The sequence below is a fragment of the Sardina pilchardus genome, chromosome 21 (genome assembly GCF_963854185.1).
Source record: "Sardina pilchardus chromosome 21, fSarPil1.1, whole genome shotgun sequence".
NCBI classification, from domain to species: domain Eukaryota; kingdom Metazoa; phylum Chordata; class Actinopteri; order Clupeiformes; family Clupeidae; genus Sardina; species Sardina pilchardus.
Genome location: NC_085014.1, coordinates 15867213 through 15893398, shown reverse-complemented (window position 1 = coordinate 15893398; position 26186 = coordinate 15867213). Strand labels below are relative to the sequence as shown.

General features: G+C 45.9%; 1 protein-coding gene across 10 annotated transcripts; it reads right to left on the bottom strand.

Moving 5' to 3' along the window:
- Positions 1-302: 302 nt before the first annotated feature.
- ogt.1 (O-linked N-acetylglucosamine (GlcNAc) transferase, tandem duplicate 1) lies at positions 303-22153 on the bottom strand. 10 transcript variants are annotated; one of them, XM_062525183.1, is made up of 22 exons: positions 21708-22153; positions 20276-20456; positions 16881-17124; positions 16575-16643; positions 12047-12163; positions 11845-11924; positions 11406-11601; positions 10993-11133; positions 10185-10285; positions 9612-9765; positions 9116-9217; positions 8543-8722; positions 7228-7386; positions 6855-6944; positions 6519-6671; positions 5782-5952; positions 5422-5538; positions 4991-5158; positions 3673-3825; positions 3108-3360; positions 2551-2674; positions 303-1916 (listed from the first exon to the last, which is right to left on the bottom strand). In XM_062525183.1, exons 1-22 carry the CDS (start codon positions 21742-21744, stop codon positions 1736-1738), a joined length of 3171 nt encoding a protein of 1056 aa, XP_062381167.1. In that variant the 5' UTR covers positions 21745-22153; the 3' UTR covers positions 303-1735. The 10 variants fall into 10 exon arrangements, with proteins under 10 accessions (XP_062381167.1, XP_062381168.1, XP_062381169.1 ...); XM_062525184.1 differs by having other exon boundaries at positions 4991-5155; XM_062525185.1 differs by having other exon boundaries at positions 6519-6644.
- Between the last annotated feature and the right edge of the window lie 4033 nt (positions 22154-26186).

Here is a 26186-nt window from a genome sequence, read left to right as displayed (position 1 = left end):
GGTTTGCAATTGTCTTGTCTTGTGACTTGTGGGGATCTACTGGTAGCTCGCAAGCTTCCTGTTAAAGACAGGCTCTGGGTTCTGTAAAGTGGATTGATGCTATTTATTACCACATTTCGTTGTGTTAAAGGGTAGCTGTGACTTTCGACATAACCTGGAGAACCAATTATGTTGAAAAAAGGGTTTCAAGAAGAGTACTGTAGATTTGACCACTGGCAGACTTCAACTGACGACTCAGACAGAATATCTAGTCAGAATTTAAAAAAAAATACTATATTACATAAAGAACAAAAGAACAAAGGTAAATGTCAACACCTTTTTATTAGCACAGAGCAATCGCACAAATTTTCTTTGAATGCACAACACTGTTAATTCAGTGACAAGAACAAGACACCTTGGAACATTTGAGCTGATGAGAGATGAGCGATTAAACTGGTCTTACCATCCAATTCACTTACTATACAATTTGAAGAAAACCATGGCGGGACGAAGCACATAAGCAAAACAGCGGCAACACGACTCGAAACTGGCCGCTCGTTTAGTGAGACAGAGTTCATGTTTTCACGCTAGTACGCAAGAGCCTTTGAAGCACACCATTATCCGATCATAAATAAAATGGCCAATATGAAATAACAAAAAAAAAAGAAAACAACCAATGACAAAGCAGAATATAAAATCAAGACTGTTTAGAAATACTTACCTGGGCCTTCGCCTGGTGAAAATGACAACGATTCATAGTGATTTGGGGCAGTAGGCTATGGTGGCCACTCATGCTTATTTTCTCAAATGCGGTGCTTGACTGCGGCTCCTCTTAAGAGAATCCGGCCCACGCAGCGCCCCCCGGCTGTAGGACCCAGTAGGACACCGGGGGCATTTCGTATTTCACACTGACACACGAATCCACAGTAACAAAATATCCTGCTGAACTTGGCATTTGGTAAATATAATTTTCCATCTAAGTATATTTGTCCCCAACTAGTCACCCAAGACAGCAAATAAACTAATCGTCCCATTTCACCTTGAAAAAGTGAGGGATTGCAGAAAAAAATGCTGCAAACTAGAGTTAAAGCTGATTTGGAAATGCTCTTGCACTGATTATAAGCTGTCTTAGGCGAAGAATAGTCCCTTTTGCTCTGCTGACCCTTCTTTCAAAAACAAAAGAGAAAGAAAACAAACAATAACAAAAAAAAAAAATTGTCCAACAAAATTTGCCTCAGTTTGCCTTGGGTGGTCCAAGTCTCTATTCCCACACACCACCCCCTCCCACCCTCTTCTCTCTGTCTCTTTCTCTCACACACTCATATACATACACACACGTGCATACACACACTCATATACATACACACACGTGCATACACGTGCATACACACACACACACACACAGAGCATTACCAGACTGTGTCGACAGCTTCGGGAGGGTATGAGGCATGTGGGGTTCAACTCTCCTCACCGTCTTATGGTGGGCAAAGGGGGTTGGTTGGTGTGTGGGGTGTGGCGCATGTTAAAGGACCTGATTTCATTCAGAGGTGGTGGGGTGTGTGAGAGAGCATGTCTCAGTTCCACCTACAGGCTCCATAGAGTCTCTGGGAAGATGGGAGGGGAGTGGGGGGGTGGGGTGCAGAAGGGAGGAGGTCTGAGCGCATGATTTTTCAAGGGGTGCATTAGCGCTTTAGCACTGGGGGGGTTGGGGACGGGACGGGGGCCCGGGCTAGCGGTGGGGCTAGCTCAGGCGGTCTCAGGCGGTCTCGGACGCCTCGATGGGTTGCGACGACACCATGTGCTCGGGCTTGTTCCCGACGCTGTGGTGCTCCCACATCTGCAGGTAGAGCTTCTCCAGGTCTATGGTGTACTGCTTGGTGTTGAACAGAGGGCTGCACACACGCTGCCTCCATACGCGGCCACGCACCTTCTTCAGGCTGTAGGGGGGGTCGGGGGGGGGAGAGAGAGAGAGAGAGAGAGAGAGAGAGAGAGAGAGAGAGAGAGAGAGAGAGAGAGAGAGAGAGAGAGAGAGAGAGAGAGAGAGAGAGAGAGAGAGAGAGAGAGAGAGAGAGAGAGAGAGAGAGAGAGAGAGAGAGAGAGAGAGAGAGAGAGAGAGAGAGAGAGAGAGAGAGATTTAATAGGGAAAGACACAAACCCTACTCAGCAAAGATCATTTTGCCTTAAAATGTCATGTCAGAGTACATCTCCTCTCATAGCACTACTTACAACTAGTCTTTCTGATCCTACGGACAATTGCACTCATTGATGTTCTGAGCTTAAAAATGTTTTTTTTGTTTGTTTGTTTTACCATCTTGCAATTTGCTTTGGTTAAAAAATGTCAGCCAAATGTAATGTAATGTCTCTGTTGGGACATTTCAAGGAAGGAGGCAGTTTTTGTCATTTCTGTTCTACTATCCTTTTTCGAAGCACCTGCCTGGATGTGCAGACTTTTCCTAGTATCATGCCCCCAAGCAAACTACAACATATAAATCACATTCGTATTTTCTAGTCTGAACATTACGGATATGAAATTCCAACCATCCGCACACTGAGCCAATGAGAGGTACTCACTATTCCATGTCCGTGCCCAGTTTCACAGCCACGTCTTCATACTCCTGTCGACTCTGAGCGATGAGCTCCAGGCTGCCCAGACAGGTGAGCTGGGAAGCAGCCACGCGCGACGCAAGAGTCTCACCTGAAACAACGGCTTAATGTGAGGAGACACGTATTCCATTCTGCTTACGTATATCTCTTCAACCCCGCCCGGCCACAACCAAGTTTGATTGTTTTTTTTTACAATATCAGTCCATTTTGACTGGCAAGTTTTTAACTTTTAACTGGTCTTATTTATTTTAAAAACCTTAGCTATCAACACACACTAATTCCCAGCTAACACAAACCCTGAAACATGTACACAGGTTAACACACAGACCTTGAAATTTGCCCAGAAAAAAAAAAAAAATCTGCCATCTTTCCCCATATAAGGACATTCTGGTACCATCTTTGCCCATATAAAGATATCCGGACCTCCTCATGTGGGCAAATACAGCAGATTTGGGACCGATTTGTAGGCAAGCTTCAGAGGTCTATTACACAACAATCTCTAGTGCCACAGTGACGTCACTGACCAGGCATGGTGACCATGGGGGTGCCGGCCCACAGCACGTCCATGCCGGTGGTGTGCCCGTTGCAGAGGGGCGTGTCCAGGCAGACGTCCGCCAGCTGCCCACGCCTGACGTGCTCCTCCTTGGGTGCCACGGGCGAGAAGATGATGCGCGCGGCCGGCAGGCCCATGTTCTGGGCGTACTGCTGGATGTTGGGCTCGCCAACCGCAGGGAAGCGCAGCAGCCACAGGACACTGTTGGGCACGCGCTTCAGGATCTACAGAGGAGAGGAGAGGAGAGGAGAGGAGGAGCAGAGGATGGCAGAGGGGAGGAGAGGAGAAAAGGGCAGGAGGATAGGAGAGGAGAGGGGAGCAGAGGGCGTAGGAGAGGACGAAAGGAGAGGAGGGAGAGAAGAGCAGAGGAGAGGAGGAGAGGGGAGGGGAGGAGAGGAGAGGAGCCCACAGGGAAGGGAGACAATAGAAAAGTAGGAGACAATACAATATTAAGCATCTACAACAAAGAAAAAATAAAAGAGAGAATATTAAAGGAGAAAATCCCAATCATTAATGCACACTCATGAGGCACTCACATTGGCCCACATCTGCAGGGTGGGTGGGTCAATCTTGTAGAGCTGGTTGAAGTTGCAGTAGACGATCGAGTCTTCCGGAAGGCCGTACTGGGAGCGTGTCGTCACGGTGATGGTGCGTGGCACCTCCTCTCCAGTGGCCGCCTTGTTGTTGATCTGAACACAAGAGAGCCACAAGCGGAGGGATTAGCATGAAGGCTGGAGCAAGAGAGGAAACTTCAGCAAATGCTTGCTTTACAGAGGGACAAACAAACAAACAAACAAACAAGATGTCAAAATGTCACTAATTTACTGACAGCGTAAACTAACAATTCAACGTCTATTTTACTAGTGCCACCCCAGTGCAGGGTCTTGTGCCTTGTTGTGCCGATAGCGCCAGCCTTTCACCAAACACACGTTCATCACACCAACAAGTCAGATGGTGAGGCTATCAATTGCCGAATGTGCTTCCATCTTTTTTTTTTTTTTTTAAAGTATATTTTTTGGCCTTTTTGCCTTTATTAGTACAGGACAGTGAAGAGGTAGACAGGAAACAAGTGGGAGAGAGAGATGGGGCGGGATCGGGATATGACTGCAGGCCGGATTCGAACCTGGGTCCCCGTGGGCACTCGGACCCGTAAATGGTACGGACGCTGTAGCCTGCTGTGCCACAGCGCCCCCCGTGCTTCCATCTTTTATCCACGTCCAGGTGACGTGACGTGACCCATCCGCCCCTTTAACCCCAGAAGCCCTCACAGTGCTGTACCTGCAGCACTACAGTGCCGTTCACCACCATCTCCTCCTCTGATGAGGCCTGCAAAGAGCAACAGGGCCGTGTGACGGGGGAACTGGAGAGGCAGTCACGTCACCTCGCCACCAGTAGAGGAACATGCCCCCACATTACAGTGAGGATGGTGGGGTTAAAGGGGGCAGGAACATGCCCCCACATTAAGGTGAGGATGGTGGGGTTAAAGGGGGCAGGAACATGCCCCCACATTAAGGTGAGGATGGCGGGGTTAAAGAGGGCAGGACCATCAGTTCATGACCACCACTCAAACTCAAAACAAGTTACAGAGCTTCACCAAGTCTATCGCCTCCTTATTGAACGCTCACACAGACGCAGGATCAGCAGACTACTGTGTGTGCTTTACACCCCGAGGAGAGAACTGACTGTGTGTGTGTGTGTGTGTGTGTGTGTGTGTGTGTGTGTGTGTGTGTGTGTGTGTGTGTGTGTGTGTGTGTGTGTGTGTGTGTGTGTGTGTGTGTGTGTGTGTGTGTGTGTGTGTGTGTGTGTGAGAGAGAGACTGTGCGCACAGTGCTTGAGTGGTGAGGGGGGTGTTACCTGTGTAGTGGCCAGGCCATTGCTGACGGTGAAGCCGTTGATGGTGACTTGGATCTGTCCCTGGTTGATCATGTTGATGATGGCCTCGGCTGCGGTGTTCATTGGGATGACTGGCATAGAGATGGCAGCGTTGTTGTCTGTCGTTTCCTGGCCATCACACTCCATCTGCTGGGACAATGGCCATTGTGCATTCATGGTGAGAAAATATTGTTTACAATTTAAAGTTGTTGTTTTTTTTTCTAAATTCAAGAAGCTGTTCATTAATCACAAAATCACTTAATTATATTTTAGATTTGCTTTCGATGTTTAACATTTACTTTTTCTTTTAAATAATGCATACAACAATGTATGGCTTATTTGTAATGCATAGCTTTGTTCTAATCATGATGAGAACGCTGAAGTGTGCATTGAGAGCGAGTTGTTTCTCAAACCTTGACTACTTTGACATCAGGCAGGCTGTCCAGGAAGGCCTTCAGGTCAATGCCATTCAGCACGATGCGGTTGTCAAAGATGTGACCGTTGGACTTGAAGTCAATAACAGCCTTTTTCTACATTGACCAAAAAAAAAAAGAGAGAGTTAATCAGAAAATGTCTGAGTGTATAGAAACACATGCATATGTTTTGCTGCATTCAGTACACATACACATGCATGTATGTATAAAATGCATAGGACAAAGACAGGCTGCACATGTACACATATACAAATGTATTTGTTTAAATGATTTGGTAGGTGTGTGTATATGCTCATGTGTGTGTGTGTGTGTGTGTGTGTGTGTGTGTGGAGCTCTTACCTTGAGGTGTGGGAACATGTTGGCGTGGTCGCCGATGAAGAAGGTGTTGGGCATGTAGGCCAGCTTCTCAGAGTACTGCTCGGCCACCTCAATTGGAGAGGTGTCCTTGTCGGTGATGATGTAGTCCATGAAGGGGGCTCCGCTGGTGCCGGGGTAGCCCAGCCACATGGCCTACGGGGAGGGGAGGGGAGAGGGGAGAGGGAGGTTAAAGCTCTGAACAGCACTAATATGGGATGAGAATGCTCCCAGAAGCATCTAATCTTTTTAGCTTGAGGGAAGTGGATTTAACTTGGTAGAGAACACAGTGGATGGAATCGCGAGCAGATGTACGTAGTCTTAAGCTGAATTTTCTTTCTTTTTTTTTAATACAAATTGCACTTTTTGGGACAAAGAATAAACTGAATCGAATGTTCATAGAATTTGTGACTGACCTGAATGGAAACTCAGCTAATGAACTAAAGTAATTGTTATGAACGCCAATGTTTTTATTCATTGCAAAATCTGTGCAGAGCAGTTCTCTAGAATGACAGAAAAAAAGACCCTATTCATCAAAGGGTTAAAGCTACGAGTGATGTACAAACATCACCCACGAGGGCTGAGGGTCGGTCACTGTTAACACCGGAATCGAGGAGCTCTCCAGATAAGAGAACTAATTTATCGAGCCTTGAGAGGCGGTCAGAGGTGACTCCGTGGGAACACACACACACACACACACACACACACACACACACACACACCTGGAGAGGAGCTGGACGCAGGGCGAAGAGCTCGTTGCGGGCTCCTTTGGTGTAGCCATTCATGTTGATAAGGATGTGGATTCCATCCTGGTGGATGCGGTCAGCTGCTTTTCCATTGCACGGGATCTGCAGGTCGACAAGAGGAAGATTTGCCTGAGCAGCAAGCATTGTGTGAGCGTACAAACGAAACTGTAGCAGTGAACAGCTGACACGTAGGTGACGATCTTTATGTTATGTGTGAACTTATGCTACACATCCACAACAAGTCGTCAATGTGTGTGAGTGAGAGTGTATTTGTACGTGTGTGTATGCGTGCGCGCTTTGTTAAGGGTGTACCTGGGAGAGGTCTGTGAAGTGATTTGTCTCGGCCATCACTTTGACTCTAAAGTTGGTGCTGTCATCAGGGCTCAGAGCATAGCAGAAGACCTGCAAACAAGACAACACAAAGCAAAGATCAGAACACATACACACACACAGGACTACGGGTCTGCTTCGTTAGCGAACCCTAAAAATAGTGTTAGCAACGGAAATAATCAAATAATAATTGAACAACACTGTGGGTTATTTCCCACAATATTTTAAACTCCATGGACAAATAATATTAACAACATCCCTCCTTTTAAACTTAAATCCATGTGCCCAACTCTAGACAATACTATAGCTACTAAAGCTATACTGTGTACGTCACACACAACACAGCAGGCCTCACCTCAAACTTCTCCGGGTTGTGCATGCCGGGGATGGACTGCATGAGGTGAGAGGTGGGGTGGTTGCCGAAGTCGGAGCTGACGTAGCCCAGCCTCAGGCGGCCGTTGCTGGCCTTCAGGTCCTTGGGGTGCTCGTACGGCGGCTTGTGCAGAGCGTTAATCTACGGAGACGACAGGAGACACGAGGGGGAAGGGCTGAGAGCTGGACGGAGAAGTGTTCATGGCGGGAAGACGCATCGTCTGCCTTTTGATGATTTTTGTCCCTGTTCAGCCTGCATTATTCACACACATCCAGCACTAGGGATTCCACTTCATTAACTGAACTGAATAAGCCAGAGAGGTAGCACAGCTAAAGCATCCAGTGACCAAACTGAATAGGCCTCGGTAAGGTAGCACAGAACATCCAGTGACTGAACTGAATAGGCCTCAGTTCACGGTCTAATCGTGGGAAGTAGAACTATTTTCTAAAATGGAGCGGCAAAAGCCGATCTGTGCTCCTTTTATCAATATATTTAACAATATGTTTCGCATTTCTTATCCAAACGTCATGTCACTACACTTACTCGTGCCTGTAGCAGGACACCTGCCAAGTTTGACATCAAGCAGACGAATAGTTTGAAAGATATGCGACACACACACACACAAAAACATTCCTGTAATTTGTTGATTGATAGGACGGTCGAGAGAGACAGACATTGAGCGAGAGAGAGAGAGACGCAGTGGGAATAGGACACGATGTAATCTGCATTTAACAACTTCGAGCAAGTACAGTTATTTCCTGTGTATAAGCCGCATTGTGTATAAGACACAGTACAGTTTTATACAAGTTAAAAGAAACAAAACCATATTAACTGTCCCCGAGTATAAACCTCACAGTTTAAGAAATCTTGCTAAATCAATGTATAAGCCGCGGCTAATAGCCGGGAAATTACGGTACAGCACACGCGCACTCGTGACCAAAAGGTGTTAACATTTCGACTGTGACCTTCGCCCTGCTGGTGCCTGCCAGGTGAGCCCAGGGAGCATGTGACGGCGCAGCAGCAGAAACTCTAGCGGCGAAGTGCAACCTGAGCCACTGGGGCGAGGCGAGGCAAGGCAGAGCACCATCTGCCACAGGGAACGGCAAAGCCCTGATATCCTATGACCACTGGTCAACTGGAGCGGACCATTCCACCTTCCAAATATGGGAGGCACCCCCTCTTTCCCTCAGCTGCTTCAGTTCAACTCACTAAGGAGGGTTAGCCCATTTTCAGTCCAACAGAGCAGTGAGACAGAGTGTGTGTCTGTATATGTGTGTGTGTGTGTGTGTGTGCGTACCTTGTCGAGGCAGAGGTTGCCGTGACGTTCGGCGATGGCCTTGCGGAAGCCGTGCGATAGCGGGTAGAGCATGCTGTGGTGCGGGTGCACCGAGGGCAGCCGGTTCTTGTCCAGCTGGTCCGCCACGATGCTCACCAGCTTCTTCATGCGCTCGTCGTAATCGGTCCAGTCACACACAATCTGCACACACACAGAGAATGTTTTTGTTGTTGTTTTTTTAAAGCAAGACTACATTCCTTTTACATAATGGAGGCCATCATTTTAAGAGAAGGTAAACTGGTTGGCTGTTGTTTCCCCAGTACAATGAAGAGAAAATAATAATAACAAAAAGACAAAACTGTATGACACTTTGTCTAAAAATGACAAGATTGTATCATGGTGCTGAGAGACCGAGGGCACACTGGAGACATTCCATGCCGAATCTGGATCCTCAAAATGGGATATGTTCATAACCATCAACTAATAGAACAACGTTTATCTCATCAATTTTAAGAAATATCAGTTGGCTTTCAGTAAGTAGCCAATGAAACCTCTAAGAAACCAGAAGCCCAAGAGCCAGTGAGCAGGTCTGACCTGCAGGCAGTGGGCCAGGTTACAGTAGGCATCAGGGAAGTCAGGTTTCAGCTTCAGTGCCGTGCGGTATGACGCAATGGCTTCTGGGATGTTGCCAGAGTCCTGCACACAAACGGGGGAAGCGTGATCAGTAAACAAATAAACACTCTATAAGCACATATTTACTCAACCTTAAATATTAGAGACAGGAACTACACACAGTGAGTGTGGTAGACATGAGAGCAACCAGGCATTACATACTCAATCTGTGTGCAATCTATGTGTGTGAGAGTATGTGTGCCTAGGCTGTGTGTGTGTGTGTGTGTGTGTGTGTGTGTGTGTGTGTGTGTGTGTGTGTGTGTGTGTGTGTGTGTGTGTGTGTGTGTGCCTAGGCTGTGTGTATGTGTGCGCGCCTAGGCTGTGTGTGTGTGTGTGTGTGTGTGTGTGTGTGTGTGTGTGTGTGTGTGTGCGTGCCGTGCGGCATGTGTTTGTGTGCATGTGTGTGTCCTTGTGTCACCTTGTGGATGGAGGCCAGGTTGCTGTGTGCGTCAGCGAAGGCGGGGTTGATCTGGATGGCACGCGTGTAGCACTGCAGCGCTCCCTGCACGTCCTGCATCTCCTTCAGCGTGTTGCCCATGTTGGAGTACGCGTCCGCAAACGTGGGGCTGATCCTGGATCAGAAAGGACAGTTATGCCATTATACACACACACACACTCTGCTACTACTGTTTGTTTTTTGCTTATGTAAAGCACATTGAATGACCTCTGTGTATGAAATGCGCTATATAAACAAACTTGACCCCCCCAAAAAAAGTCAAGAGTTCTCAGAAATCATTAACCTCTATTAGGGTAGAAATAAGTCTGTAGGTTATTTTGACATTGGGAGGGTAGGTACATTGCATCGTCTTTCACTGGAGGAGGCTAATGCTTTCCATAGTGTAAAGCTATTACAGAATATTTCATGCAAGCTGTCTTTTCAGGCTGACGCTGATTGATAGTGAGGTCTGCTATGTTCAGTGTTGAGATGAAGATGAGAATGTTGATGATGATGATGATGATGATGATGATGATGATGATGTGATGTAGTTACCTGATGGCCTCCTTGTAGTGCATCAGTGCCTCCTGCAGCTTACCCTGCTGCTGGAGCACACTAGCCAGGTTGGAGTGGGCCGCAGCAAACTCTGGGAACACCTACACACACACAGACAGAGTGTTACTACCAGTGTTACCCATACATTGACTTATTTGTGGCGGCCCACCGCAATGTCAACACTGACCACCAGCACCACACAATCATTATTCTATGTTGCACTATTTAAACTGCATGAAATCCTTTCACTGTAGAGCTATGTGCACCTTTGTGCAGCCTCTCCTTGTGTCTCTGTCCCTTAGCAAACCTGCATGCAGGTTTCAAGAAAACATTAACAATCCTGGAAGGAGCTGGCTAAATTGTGACTAAATCCGGTTAGTATCATAACCACATTGCGCAAATCTTGTTTAAAACTGTGAACCCTCCCCTCCCCACAAATAGAATTCAATTCTATGGGGAAAAAAACAGTTACTACCACTGGAACTGATTCTGATTCCATCTACCTCTTTTCATGACTGCTAGAGCCAGGGGTTTTGACCCTAATCTGTCAGCAGGCTCCACTTAAGGAATCAAATCATGTTCCCTTATGTTAGGCACGATAAACTCTTCCACCTAAGATCATCATAAAATCAATTATTTCTAAGCCCATCATTTGCCTCCAGGGACTTCCTAGAGAACTAGGCCATTTTGTTTATGTAACAAAAACCTCAAAGTAGCTTAACATATCTGCATAAGAGAAGACCGGCCAGCATAGCATTTTCTCCATTTTATGACTTTTGTGACTTTATTTCCCCTTGAGGATTCTCACCTCCAGGGCCTTCCTGTAGAGCTGCACAGCCTCCTCAATGTTGCCCTGCTCACGCTTGATGTTGGCCAAATTGTTGAGGGAATCAGCGTGGGTTGGGCATAAGCGCAAGGCTGTGTTGTAGCATTCCTCTGCTTCAGACACCTACGGAACACAAACACAAAAACACATACCTTCATTAGAACCAGCATCTAAGGACCACTCTGTACGGTTGAGACCTAAGCTCGTTAACTATCCTAAAAAGGTCAGGTAGGTATAAGGTAAGAGGTAGGTCAGATATTTGTATGCATCTGGGTTGAATATGAGGGTGTGATTCAAGGCACAAAACAATACCCATCAGTGCCAAATGATAGTATTAGTTGCAGCTAGGCCCAGTGATGGACAAACACAAACAAACAAACAAAGAAGATGCTTACATTGCCCTTCTCTTTAAGAGCATTGGCCAGGTTGCAGTAGGCATCTGGGAAATGTGGCTGCAGCTCGATGGCCCTGCGGTACGTGTCGATGGCCAGGTCGATCAGACCCTGCTCGTAGTACACACACGCCAGGTTGCCGTGGACCACCGCATGGTTGGGGCTCAGGCTGAGGGCCCGCAGGTAACCAGCAACAGCTCTGGAGAGAGGGAATATGAGAGAGAGAGGGAGAGGGAGAGGGAGAGGGAGCGAGAGAATAGGAGAGCGGATTAAGGACGATTCAGTTTGTGCAGTTATGCACATTCAGTAACTGGACTAATAATATTAACTAATAACATCATTATCGTTATCATTATTATTACATAAAGGAGTTCGGTTCATTGTTTAATCAAACCTTAATCTACTGTATTTTGGACAGGACATTGGAAATGAAAGACCTTACCTATCAAATATGCGAGCCTCTTTCAAGACATTTCCCAAGTTAATATAGGCATCCAAGAAGTTAGGATCAAGAGTTACAGCCTAGGGAAGAAAAAGAAATTACATCCATTTCTGAAGTAAACAATAAGCATAAGATTTGAGTCAATAACAAACGATATATCTGCCCAGTATTCTCAATCATGGAAATGTCTATGCCTTCTCACCTTTTCAAAGTGATGTATAGCCAACCAGATCTCTCCCTGGGCGTTGAACACACAACCCAGGTTACTCCAAGCTACGGCAAAGTTGGGCTGGGTCTCAATAGCCTTCAGATAGCACGCCTTCAGAAAGAACAACCAGAGCAAGGGAGAGGAGGAGAGAAGAAGAGGAACGACAGAAAAGAAGAGACAAGAGGAGGGGAAGGAAAGATGGGAGGAGGAGGGGGTAGTAGTAAAAATAAAATGAAAATAAAAAAAAAGATAAGAGTGAATAAAACCAAAAGAAATAAAGAAAAAAAGGGGAGGGGGGCAGAGAGAAACAGTGTTAGTGTCCGTCCTAGCTGAAGGCAAAAGGTGAGCCTGCAGTGTGGGCCAGCTTGCGCAATTGTGACGTTCTGCCGCGCGAAAGCTGCACGCTTGTCCCTGCGCTGCGCGGATCCGACCATCACACACGCCCCACCCCCACATTCAACAGTTAAAGCCCCCTTGCTCACTGCACAGAGCAAAGGCACACACACACGTGTGTGTGTGTGTGTGAGACACAGGAGGGTGCCCACTGGTTAAAAACTCAGAAACAGCCAAGGTTGTGTTAGAAACACAACTAGAACCATTAAAGCCCATTTATAATGTACCATTTAGCTGACGTTAGATTGCGTATCAAAGCCAAAACTGGCATGTTAGTTCATCTACGATTAAGGCCGTTTAGGAGCGTTCTTATGTGGGCTCTTGTACTCAACCTTGAATGCGGGGGGGTGGGAATGGGTGGAGGTCCCTGTAAAGCGAGCGCTGTGAGCCCAGTCCCCTCCCAGCATGTAGGAGGGGTTAAAGGGCGTTTCTATGACGCTGGCGCGCAACGCGGGCGCGGCCGCACGCGCTTTGACCTGCTGCTGCGTCGGTCACCTGGCTGAGTGTCCCTCTCGCTTGCGCCAACACCGGCTCACTGGGCCCGCCGCATACCCCCAACACTGGTCGGCCAGATGACTCCCTCGCCCCCCAAAACCAGACGGGCACACTCCGCGACACCCCCACTCGCCTCACGGTGCGAAAATAGAAACGCACACACCATGAGGAGCTAACTAACAAATGTGCGTGTGTGTGTGAATGTGTGTGTGTGTGTGTGTGTGTGGCTAAGTGTATTTGGATCTTGGTTATCTAGGCTAGAGATGGGTGGGCCTTTCAGGGTGCCAGGCTGGTGGGAGGAGGATGCTTTTTCAGGCCAGGGGGGGCATGCTGCGAACAGGCCGGGTGAAGTGGAAGTGTGCTGAGGGTCGTTGAGGAGGGGTAGGGAGGGGAGGGTAGGGTGGGGTGGGGGGTTTGGAGGGAGGAGGGTGGGGGAGGGGGAGGGGGGTTGTCGCTGGGACTTCTCGGGTCGCGTGGTTGGCGAGCGTGCGCGCGCCTCTGTGTGGCACCAGAGGGTCGCCGGCGCGGCCCATGCGCACTGCAGACCCACAGCGCGTGCTGCTGCACCTCAGCGGCGGCGGCGGGAGCAGCTCCGACCAGCCCAGAAGAAAAAATACAAATCATAATCATACACCAAACAAACAAACAAACAAGGCAAAAAAACAGATCAACAGGAGGAAATCATCAACAAGTAAGAGAGTTAGAGGGTTTCTTACTTTTTTTGCTTTTTTTTTGTGCTTAGCTCGTTTGGAGCTAAACTGCATCCAATCCATTTTTTTTTAATTTTTGTTTTTTTTTCTTTCCCTTCTTATTTTTGTTACATTGTTCTCTTCAACAAGCTTCAGCAAGAGGGCCGATGTTACTTTGTTTTGCAAAGTTACATATTTGTCCATTTACTTGTTTCTCCATGTTATTAGTAAAATGCTTTTCTTCCAAAGTAAGCCACACGACAGCAGAAGTCAGGCATTTTTTTTTTTGGCGTGAAGTGTTCTACTCTTTTCTCGCTTCTCTCTTTATCCTCTTTAGTTCTTGCTTTTTTTTTTTTTTGCTGGCAGTTACAAACCCGTTACCATATTTTGGGACTGTGTCATGGGCAGCCGCTGCAGAGGGGGGAGGTGAGGGCTGTTGGTGGCCTACTGACGCTCCGGCGTACCACCCCTGAGCTGGAGGAAGAGGCCACCACACCTGAAACCTTCTAAATAACAATATCAGTCGTGGAAACCAAAAGAGACAAAATAAGAAGAAAAAAGATCGTTAGTAAAAGTTGGCAATTTATTAACAGTTTTTTTTTCTGTGTTCTTTTTTTTTTTTTTTTTTTAAATGGATGTACAAAAAAAACCACACACACGCACGCACACACCAAAATAAATATTAAAGTAAAAAAAATATATACAACTTGAAATAAAAATAAGCCATCCTAAGCTTAGTCCATATCTTACACTCATGCAAATACATTTAAAATGTCTGTAATAAGGGGGATAACAGTTTGCAAAGGAAGGACTAGAGCAGGAGAGAAGAAAGGCTTTGGACTATGTTTACTTAAATGAGTTAACCAAATTTATTTTAAAAATTATTGTTCCAATTGAAAGAAAATGAGGGAGGCCAACTGGCTTGGTCTTCCCCCCGTGACCTGATCACATTGCTTTGGGTATGTCCCCAAAATCATTGCATAGTTAAAAGACAAAAGGGGGGGAATAGCAATCCATTCATTCTTCAGGCTCTTAACTGCAGGTTGATTTTACCTCATTGTTCCTTCTCTTTTTCTTTCAAAGGCAATACTTAAAAAAGAACAACTAATCATAATTGTACATACATTGTGATTCTTTATCCTGTCCTGCATTTCCTGAATCCTGGCCAATGGGAGAAGAGAGAAGCCTGGGGGGTGGGAGGGGTTTATGTTCTTTGTATTCTAGAAGCCTCCACAGCTCTGAAATAAAGAGGTCAATGCTTGTGGCGCGCAGGTGGGTTCTCTCTTTCTAGCCCAGCATCTGTCGCTTGCGGTGGAGTGCAAAGTGGGAGTTACCTGCCTGGCACAGCCGACGTGGGGAGGGCAAAACTTGTTTTGAGGTGCTCAAATGGCAGCTAAATGACCAACCATTGTGTGTGGACACACAGATAAGCCGACAAACAGCCAACTATGCTGCGCTGCTGTAGGATTCTGAAGATATAGGCTGGCATTTACACAACTATGCTGTTGACAATCCACTGTGTCGAAGGCTGATTTGACAGAGTGGGTGACCCTCCCCAAGTGTGTGGGCGCGCGTGTGTGTGTGTGGCTGAGGGGGTCAGGCAAGCAGCTCACTGCGCGCGCAACTCCACGTGACCTGAGCAAGCGCGCGGGGGAGGGGTGGGTGGGGCCGGAAGGTGGACGCTGGCCGCTCCCCTTCCTGCCTCGCCCCACGACCCCCTCCCCCTCTCAAACCAATAAGGTGGCATCCAACCCGACGGAGAGGGGCACGCACTGTGACCCCTCGCAGCAGGTCCCCGTCCGCCATGTCACCGTAGGGGGGGGACCCAACACAGGGGTGGCTCATGGGCGCAACGGCAAGCTAAGAGGGACAATTCTTCTCTCATTTCAAAACGGTGAGAAGCACAAATTTCGCTAAGTAATTAGAAGAGTAAGCCTTTTTAGTCAAGACTTTGCTTTTGTTTTTTTGGGTTGAATGGGTCTTTCTGCCCAATCGGCACGGATTGAACAGGTGAATGGCAGACAGGGGGGACAAGTTGGAAGCCATCTTATATTTGGTGCACAGCAAATACCACTAACTCCGCCAGTCCATTGGTTCGGCAAAGACCGAGCCAGCTTTATTCCCTCCAAAGAGCACTGCGTCGCTGGCAGCCAGCTGAAATTTTGGTAAGAGGAGAGGTCTGCATAAAAGCCTAAACGGCAGGAGTACAGCCTTTCTTCCTGAGGAGAGGACCTGGTAGAGGCCAGGGTGGGGTAAAAGCACAAGGCTTTGAGGTTGGAGGGGTGGGGGGTGGGGTAGGGATGGGTTCTGGGATGGGGGTGAGAGCATGAAGATGTCACTACCCTATCATGTATATAAATATACATATTTAAAAAAATAGATGAAGGTATTTATAAAAAAATAATATCAATTAAAAAATGTGCAACACTACTCTTCTTGAAAAAAAAATGTTAGCTTAATAAAAGATTAAAAAACAAAAGAAAACTACTAATATTCTAGTCTTCATCTGCATGAATCGCCAAGCCAGGATTTACTGGGCCGTGAAGATTGGTTTCTCACACGGTTCTGTTATGAGATTGGCACTGGCTGGTGGCCTGGTTCTGGACGCTGTTGCAGACGTCAGCGGGCTTCATCTGGTCCAGCAGTGAAGCAGGGTGATGGGGGGGGGGGGGGGGGGGAGTTACTAACAGAACCAGGGGGGTGGGGGGCGGGGGGACGAGATAGCACCCCCTGCCAAAAATAAATAATAATACTAAAAAACACTCCAGATGGAGGGCTGTGGGGGTCAAAAAGGGAGGTGGGAGGATTGGGGAAGGTGGTTGAAAAAATAAAACCTATCTTTAAAAAATAAATAAATAAACTAAGGGAAATAATAAAGAAATAAAAAGGGAAATGAACGGAGAAAGCTTGATGCCATCAAGCAGGATGGACCCGATGAAACATACCTTAGCCTCCTCCAAACGGCCAAGAGCCTTCAGCAGGTTACCAAGGTCACTGCGCACACAATAAAGGTCCTACAAACACAAACAAAAAAAGCAGTCAAAAACCATAACTTATTGCAGTCAACATCTACGTTCAGTAAAACTGACAAGCAGGTGACTAATTAAAGACTTAGTTTTTTAATGTTGATCCTTTACTATTCCAGGACAATGTATGTAAGAATAAATGTCTGCATTACATCTGCCTGTATTAAAGGCGTGTGTGCGTGTAGTATATTCACACATGCAAATCTCACAATGCAAAACACTCACGGGGTTGTACTGCAAGGCAGAGACATAGGCCTGCACGGCCCCCTCCATATCTCCGGCGGCGACCAGGGCGGCTGCCAGGTTGATGTATCCGTCGATGAAGTCCGGCTTGAGGCGCAGCGCGTGCCGGTAGTGCTCGATGGCCTCCTGCAGCTGGCCGCGCTCCTTGTACACGTTGCCCAGGTTGGAGTAGGCCTCCGCCAGCATCGGGTTCTGCTTGATGGCCAGGGTGCTGAAGTGGGCCGACCTGCGGAGGAGGCGCGAAGAAGAGAGAGAGAGAGAGAGAGAGAGAGAGAGAGAGAGAGAGAGAGAGAGAGAGATGGAGAGAGATGGAGAGAGAGAGAGATGGAGAAGTGGGCAGAGAGATGGATGGATAGATAGAGGAGGTGGACAGATAGCAGGGGAGGAGGCATGAGGAAGCAAGAGAGAGAGAGAGAGACAGAGAGAGATGGAGAAGTGGGCAGAGAGATAGATAGAGAGATAGATAGAGGAGGTGGACAGATAGAGGGGGAGGAAGCGAGAGAGAAAAGAAGCATACATGAATGGCAGGAGAGGAAGAAAAAAATTGGAGAGGTAAAAGATGAGAAGAAAAGTGGATGGTGTGTAGAGGTAGGTAGAGAAGTAGAGAGGGATAGTGAGAGAATGAGAGAGAGAGAGAGAGAGATGGAGAAGTGGGCAGAGAGATAGATAGATAGATAGAGGAGGTGGACAGATAGAGGGGGAGGAAGAGAGAGAGAAAAGAAGCATACATGAATGGCAGGAGAGGAAGAAAACAATTGGAGAGGTAAAAGATGAGAAGAAAAGTGGATGGTGTGTAGAGGTAGGTAGAGAGGTAGAGAGGGATAGTGAGAGAATGAGAGAGGGCGAGAATGAGAATAAGAGAATAGGAGAGGAAGTGTGGGTTTTTGTTATCTTGCTAACAAACAGACAGACAAACAGACAGACAAACAGACAGACAGACAGACAAACGCCGGTCCCCGATGAAAACATATACCTCTTTGGCCGAGGTAAACAAGACGACAGGCCAACACAAAACAAAAGGAATAAGGACATCGTGGACTAAAAAATACGGGTGTTTGTATAATCAATGACCTCAATTGTCCTGTCTTGTTACTATCAAATCACCTAGACATGCAAACTGTAATCTACTTGACTGCTAACACAACTCCAATAACTAGTAGTCTATCTGGACGCCCTGTCAGCAGCCAGCCTAAGTAGAACTGTGATCACACCCTGATTTCAGCCTTCCAAGCAGAGGTAATGTGTATCCAAACACACAAACGCAATACTAAATACACACCATAAACATGAGTACATGTAATGGTGTAATAAGCTACAACCTAAGCAGTGTGTGTGTCACTCAGTGCCAAAGAGGCTCAACAGTTAACAGGATTACAAAATCATAAGGTGAAGGGGTCAGGTACTGAAGATGAGATTAAAAGTCTTCCTTGACTCTTGTGTTTGCAGCTCCTATAGCATTCCTTGCTTCCTTGTCTGAGGAAGGGCAGTGTGTCCCGAAACGTTACATGTGGTGAATAAAAGAAAAAAGAATATTGGAGCTTTAGTGTGCAGACTTGTCTGTCCTGTTTACTGCAGCTCCCATAACCATCTCAGTTCCTATTTCGAGGGTTGGAACTTTTCCCTGCGCAAAGGAACCATGACTGACAGTTGCATGTTGCTTGAGACAGGGACAATAGCCAACTATAGGAAGGCGGTCAAGTGTTTTTTTCATTCAGTTGAATGATTTTTAATCATTCAACTTCATCTCAAAAACAGGAATGCTGTTTCATTAATTCATGTTCGAGTAATAAATAGGCTGCTATCGTAATGTCACCTCGAAAATTGCTGATTCATTTGCGGATATCACTGGGGCTAACATATGCTACTTATAGCTTATTTCGTTAGCCTCTGCAATGGTATCTGTCAATAAACTTCAGAGGGCTTAATCACTATGCTGTCTGTTTCATTACTTTATGTTCTATCCAATGCTAGCCTAACATCAACTGGATGATACAAAAAAGTTGATTCATTCAACCTTGGCTACTTGCAGCTTATGCTACCTTTCAGTTTATTTCAGTAGCCTAAGAGCAACACAGTCTGCTTCACTGTTTCATGTTCAGTTAACTGTCTGAAATGTGATAAACAGCCCAACCCCTGAGGTAGAAATACTGGATGGATACTGCATGTTTAGACCATGGACAGGGAAAACACACGACCACATTCAAATTCTCCACCTCCACAAACTCAACTCGAAACACACACACACACACACACACACACACCAACATTCAAGGCAACCTTCCTAAGTTGTACAGTCATAGGACTGAATGAGATGCAACTGGGTCTCTTACTATATAATTACTGTACACGACAGTATAACACAGATCCATCACAAACTCCTCAGTTTCTTGTTCAAAGCCACATACTTTGCAAATATCTATACGGTTACATTGAGAAACAAGGAAACAATTTCATTTTAACACATCCAGAAAACAATGTTATTTCAACACATCCAGATCTGAGTTACAATTCAGACGATCCTCCCAGTCCCAAACCTGAAACTCTACCTGCCCTCCAAGAATAGCATAGCACAGATGGACAACACCGCCCTGTGCACAAACATGCCAACACAGAGGGCTGGCACACACCACTACTACAGCCTGCTATGACGTTGGTTCACACAGGTGACTCTAGCGCATAGCAAGCACACCTCCTCAGAAAACACACATTACACAGTCAGAACAGATTTAGCAGCTGGTGTGTGTGAGTGTGTGTGTGCGCGTGTGTGTGTGTTCACGCACAACAACCACCAGTGTAAAGGAGTCATACATTGGGGGCAGAGTAAGAGACAGTTGCTGGTTTTCCATCCAAATCACTCGCTATATTACAAGTACTCATGAAAATTCCGCAACAGGAAATGACAGCCTGAGCAAGTGTGCATCCGCTGTGCCATGGCAATTAAAAATGAACTCTCTCCTCATGGAAAGAGGAGGCGTGAACAGCTGTGGGTTTGAAACTAAGTGTTGTCAAGGCAAATTTACTGGAATAGCAATTTAAGGTTAATTAACAAATTGCTTAACAACCTCCGTCATGCTATACCACATGCAAACTGATCCATCCCTTCCGACAAGACAATTTCCTATTCGACGTCAGACTGTATGTAAACTTCAAGGACTTAAATTTAGATTTCCTGTTTGACCAGTCAAAATTTACATGAAAACATTAGACGAAAGCTCAGCTGTAACATGCAGGTACCTGAAAAAAGATCTCAACAATCAACGCACACAATTCACTGCCATAACACATCTGAGACAGCGCACAACGCCTCTACTGAGCACCCCAGACATCCCCTGTAAGGGTGCCCCGTCACTCTCCCTTCGCCATTCCCTGGAGCTCACCTGTCAAGCCGGCGGCACTGGAAGTGGATGGATGAAAGCAGCAGCAGCACCCCAGTGTTGTCAGGTTCCTGCCGCCATAGCTGCATGCAGTGGCGCTCGGCGGCCTCAAAGTCCCCCGACTGGTACTCACGATGGGCCAGCTCCGCCAACCCTTGGAAGGAAAGCATACGTTTGGTCGGTTCTGGAGCACCAACACAACCCGAGGAGGAGGGGGGCCCAGCGGGGGGAGGGAGGGGGTGGGGAAGGGAGAACAACAATGTTAGAAGAAATGGAAATAATAGTTGAGAAATAAAAAGAAAAAATATGATGTGTGAATCAATCAAATGAACAAGCAAAACCAATAAAACAGTAAAAAAAAAAATAACCTAAAGAAAATGGAGGATGCTGATGATGGTGTATTGATGAACTGGATGGTGTAGGCCTAGAATGCTGCACCAGGCAGCAAGATGTTTCGTGTGCGTCTCCGTCAAGACGCGTTTTAATTCAAAGCCAATTCATTTTCAAAAGCAGCACATTGCTGCACAGACCATTCGAGAGGGTGAACTCAGAATGGTCCCACATTTTATTGCTACATCAGTGTGGTAAAAGAAACATGAACACGTGCAAAATCGGTCATTAATGCTTGCTTGCACATACACACGCACACACAAATGGTAACGTTATGCCTGCATACCGTTACGTAAACTTACACACAATGATCACTCTCTATCCTTTTCAAGGGACAGCGAATGACCCATAACATTTCAAGGGAGTGGGGTGGGGGTAAGGTAAAGCATAATTAATAGCATGCGGGCAAAATTAGATTTTAATTTCAGTGGGTATTGATGGGAAGTGAATGCGAGAGAGAAAGATCTGGAAGGGAACGGGAAGGCTGTCAGCGTTTTCAAGAACATATTTCGCTGCACGCGCCAGAAAACATGGCGAGACGACACTGGGGAATAATTGGACAGACACAATTATTTGTTAATACATGACAAAAAAAAGGCGTATCGTTTTAACGTACGCTTGTGACAGGATAAACAAATCGTATGGACTTAAACAGTGGATTAGGCAAATTAGCTTTCAAATAATGTTTTGATTCCATAGCTTACATCAACGTTATCTTCGAGGCCATGGTTGGCTAACGTTTAGTTGGCTGCTATCTGCTACCGATGAGCCTGACTGATTTGGGCTAGGTGGTCATCAAGGCTAGCGAGTTAACAGCAAGTCAATAGTCAACGTTAGTTTGTAGCTAACGTTACCTTGTGTCGCTGACACAAGTATTAGATAGTGCCGACACTAAATTAACATTAGCGTTACGTGCTATCAAGCCTAGAAGGGACTACAATGCAATATAACATGTGCACACCAAGCACACAGTGTGTTAACAAGCTAGCTTGCGAGGTAGCTCAGCTAACATTAATGCTAAGTAGATTGCTAGAAAAATGTTTACCTGTGCTGTCGGCCACGTTTCCCACGGAGCTAGCCATCTCCCCTTCGGTCTTGGACTCTTGAACGGTGGTCGTCAGTGTTGCTTGTGTAGTTTACTTAATGTAAGTTAATGAAAATGTTAAAAGGTCCGTGACCGTTGTTCAGCCCAAAATAAATGTGGTGCTAAACAAAACGCGCTAGCTACTTCGGGTTTAATGTCACAACACTGCCCGACTAGCTCAGCTAGCAACAACGTTTAGATAATAGCTGCTACCGTCTCAAAACGGCTGGTCTAAAAACTAAATTCATGCATGAATTGCAGAAATAGTATTGATACCTAAATATTTCCACCTAAATCTGAAAGTATGTCATTTAAAGGTAGAAGTTCATGCACCAATATTGGCTGTTGCCGCTCTGTCGTAATTCTAAACCTAACAAAGCGCCTTCTCCCCTGAAATGGCGGATCTGAAGGATAGCACTCTCCAAAGAAAAGTAGTGCCCATAACCTCAGTCAAATAAAGATAGTAATTTGCTATATTATTGAATTATTTCCACCTTGTCTCTGCAATTTCACACAGTAATTATGCATACAGACAAGTGATTAATTCAATAATTTGACATATTTCAGTACAGAGAAACGCAATTAAAAGCGGACTTGGAGAACGAGGTCGTTCCACGGTCTTCTTTGATACTCGGACTTGCCATATCAGTGCGCGAGGCATTGCGGTACATTTGATAAAGGCAGTCTTGACCTCTGGGTCAAACTAAACCATGCAATGCGTGCAGAAATCTTAACTTTAAATGTGCATTGCAGCGTTTACAGTGTATTAGTAAAAGAGAAATCCAATTTAGCAGCCACCACCAAGAAATAGGTGAGACATTGGAACGAACATGCTTCTACATTTTAACTTTTACGTAGCAATACCATTTCATTTCAATTTAACTGATATTTCACCACATGCCATTATCAAAGAATGCAACAATAGGGATGGATTGAGTCACATGCACACATCTATGAATCACATGCATTTCAGCACATTTGCAGCATTTTACCATTTCACCAGCAGAGAGCAGTCTTGTACTAACAAATCTAAGCATAACGTTTTAAATAAAATTCAGTCACCACTGAATTTCCTTAATGGAAATGGACCTTACTTACCTTACTTACACATCTGAATGCAATCTTGCATCTTTGTCTAATCTTAGATGTTGACATGTACATGTAGGTCTGATACATAGCAAACTACAGGATGCTGTTCAATGTTGTCCTCTAAAATTCCTTAACCTGAAATTGATTGGGTTTGGTGGAGCTAAGCTATTACTTGTCCTTTTGTGAAATACTGGTGGCCTATATACCATTACAGACCAATAATAGGTCTCTCTCTCCCTCTCCTCTCTCTCTCTCTCTCTCTCTCTCTCTCATCTCTCTCACTCTCATCTCTCATTCTCCCTCTCTTTATCTTGGAAGAGTTCAGTTCATTTCAACTGAAAGGCAAGGAGGGCAAACATACCTAATCAATTCACCCTTCACCACCCTTCCCAGCCTCTCGGGCAGATTGACATGTCAAAGGAGTCCTTGAAGGCCTGGATGGGATGAGAGTCTCATTAACTCTTAATTTCTCCTTTGGCTGGTGAAAATAGGGGGCCATAGTGCAACTGCTTGTTTCTCTGCACTGCCCCAATCTATGGGAACCGGTTGACATCACTGGCAGAGATGGTCCCTATAGACCATGTTTTGTGTGCACAGAGCACGTTGCTTCTGTGTATCTGAGTGGATGGATTTGTATGTGTGTAGTTGATGGGTTGCTCAGTTCAGAGTGTGTTGTGTGGTGTGTGTGTGCGTGTGTGTGTGTGTGCTCGTGAGTGCGCATTGTGCGTTAGCCCAGTGTGTGTGCCTGCCCCACTTCCCTCATGGCTTTGGCTGTCGTCTTGGGAAAAGCTAGCAGGGGGAGTGATGTCATGGGGGTGTCTGTGGCGATTGCATCTGACATCCTTTATCTTTGTGCAAGCCTCAGTTTTTGGAGGGCCAGGATGGACACCTCTCCACGGGACCCCGTGGCATATTTCCCCTCCCCGCTTCTCTGTTCTCACAGACAACTGGCTATTTTGGGCAACACGTGCATGTAAAAGGGTCAGCCCAATGAAACCCACTTGCTTCTGAACAGGGGGACGTCTGGGTTACAGCAATTACAAGGAGCTCCATTCAGCGTTTCGTTTTTGTAGGTGGTGGTTTGTCAACATGACCAGCTTGTTGTTATCCGGCCAGTCATTGTACTGATGGGGGACGACCTGTCTATTGAGGTAGCCGCTTGTCCCATAAATGTGTTTGTGAGTTCAATAATGTGTCTGGGAGGCTTGGCTGGATTTTGTTGTCTTTTATCTACTTCTCTCAAACTCTGTCCAACCCCTTTCCTATTCAATTGGCCTAACTAACCATATCCCTATACCTTTATATCGTTCTCTGTCAACAGTTGTTCCCTATTCAGGCCAGATAGGCACATTCTGAAAACTGATTGCCATTGGCTCTGATTCGTCCATTCCCAATAGGTGATGTCATGTATTGAAGCACACTGACATTTGCACGGCCAGTGGACCGTAAACAGTGTTGACCTTCTATACATTGCGGCGCAGCACAATCGGTCACATCATTTACAAGCCTGAGTAGGTCCCTTCAGTAGACGGTTACCGCTATCTACATTAATCGTGGGCCTTCATTGCTCTGGCACATAAGATGGTCTGCAGCAGAGGGTCCATATCCATCAGTTCAAGTATTAGCCAATTGATGGGATCTTATAGTACCAGATCTATGTGTTCATAGAAAAATAAGAAAAAGCCAAAGCTTCTCTAACTTTCTCTGTGTAGTTTTATTGCACTAATCAAGCGACTTATGATAAACAAGCAGTTAAGACTCGGTGTTTTGCTTGTCTTCTTACATCCTGGGTCCATGGGGCTGAAACTGTAGTCGATGAGTGTCAGTGTGAGTGTGGGTGTTGTTGCTGAGCTCAAGCCAGACTCTCCTGCACTGATGTCTGTGAAGAGCCACTCTCATATTTCCAGTTCTCCCCATTTCTGGATGAAATCCATGGGGAAAAAATCTACTTATGAATGTCAATTGACATTAACTGAATACTGGCATGTTCTTTGTTAATCTTAGTTATAGCTTTTCTACTTTTCTGCTTTTGATGTTCATTGACAATAACATACTCAATAACTGAGTGTTCCTAAGACAGACCATGGTATACTGTAACCCGTGATACAATCTCATTAATAGCAGTTAGGATAGTTGTCAGAAAATGTCAGCATTGTAATCTGCTCTAATTATCCTCACTAGTTATATTATGTCAACTTGCAGTACGCTGCATAACCAATAGGGGCATCATGTGATCGCATCTCAGCAAGATCTCTTTTGCCTCTTTTCTGGGTCTTTCTGATGCTGTCATGGAATGCTGCAGGGCCTGCCTTAGACAAGGCACTGTGCTCATGCAGGGCAGTAATACCCAACACAAATCATGAGGGATTTTACCACTTCAGCCTTTCAACAATGCCAGCACATTTTGATTTCACATGGGAAAGCAAAGCTCATCCTTCAACATCTTCTAAAGTCACAAGCCAAGTAGCTCAGAAACACACTCTTGCCTAAAAAGCCATGAGTTTGTGTATGAATGCCTAGCCAAATCATTTTTATAACCTGTAATGTGTGATAAAGGTTATGTTTCTTCTCAGTATTCCATTGGCAACTGCTATAATTATATCCAATAACCTGCACAATCATCTTCCAATAATTTGATGAATTATTACATTTTAAGCCTCGATGTTGGACTTTTGCACCAGGCCTCTGTAGCTTTTTCATGGTAAATGCAATGGACTTTGAAAACATTTACAAAAAGAGAACTCATACCGAATAATCTGTGGAAATACTGAGAAAAGCATTTTTGAATAATTTTCCTAATTGCAATAGTGTAGATATTTTGACCCAGAAAACTACTTGCAAACACATGATTCCAGTCAACCCATTTCCCATATGGAAGCCTGCAGGCATAGAAATGTTGTTGTCGGGGGAAAAAAAACAGTTTGCGAGCAAACAACTGCAAAGGTGGCTGCACGGGAGAGGGATCCAGCTGCAAGCTCTTAAATATCAGGTGCCGGCTCTTTGATTTCTGTCTGCCGGGCCGTCCCCCCTCCTGCATTTTCCGTCAGGTGTGGGAGGGAGTGATACACGCATACATTTTATAGCTGCACATTTTGTGGTCTGATTTGTTTTGCCCGGGCAGCACACAAGTATTTTTTTTTTTTTCAAAACGCCTCTCTTTAAATCTTTTTTAGAGGCGTTCATTTTTGATGTGCTGAGACTTCTAACCGCTCCGTAGCGGGAAGTTGTTGCGTGGTCCCTGCAAGAATGTCACCCTTGCTGAGAGGGCTGTAATATCTCACACGATAACCTGGGGATTCACTCCGCTCCAGAGCCGTCTGTGCCGGGACCAGTTACTAATGTGCTGCCTGC

What these genes read in the sequence shown, in the direction of transcription:
- ogt.1 (XM_062525183.1), bottom strand. Translation starts at nt 21,744, where the DNA reads ATGGCTAGCTCCGTGGGAAACGTGGCCGACAGCACAG. An exon ending in CAGTGCCGCCGGCTTGACAG is followed by an intron (nt 17,125 to 20,275) that starts GTGAGCTCCAGG and finishes CCTCCTCCGCAG; the next exon opens with GTCGGCCCACTTCAGCACCC. An exon ending in ACATGTTCCCACACCTCAAG is followed by an intron (nt 5,539 to 5,781) that starts GTAAGAGCTCCA and finishes TGGTCAATGTAG; the next exon opens with AAAAAGGCTGTTATTGACTT.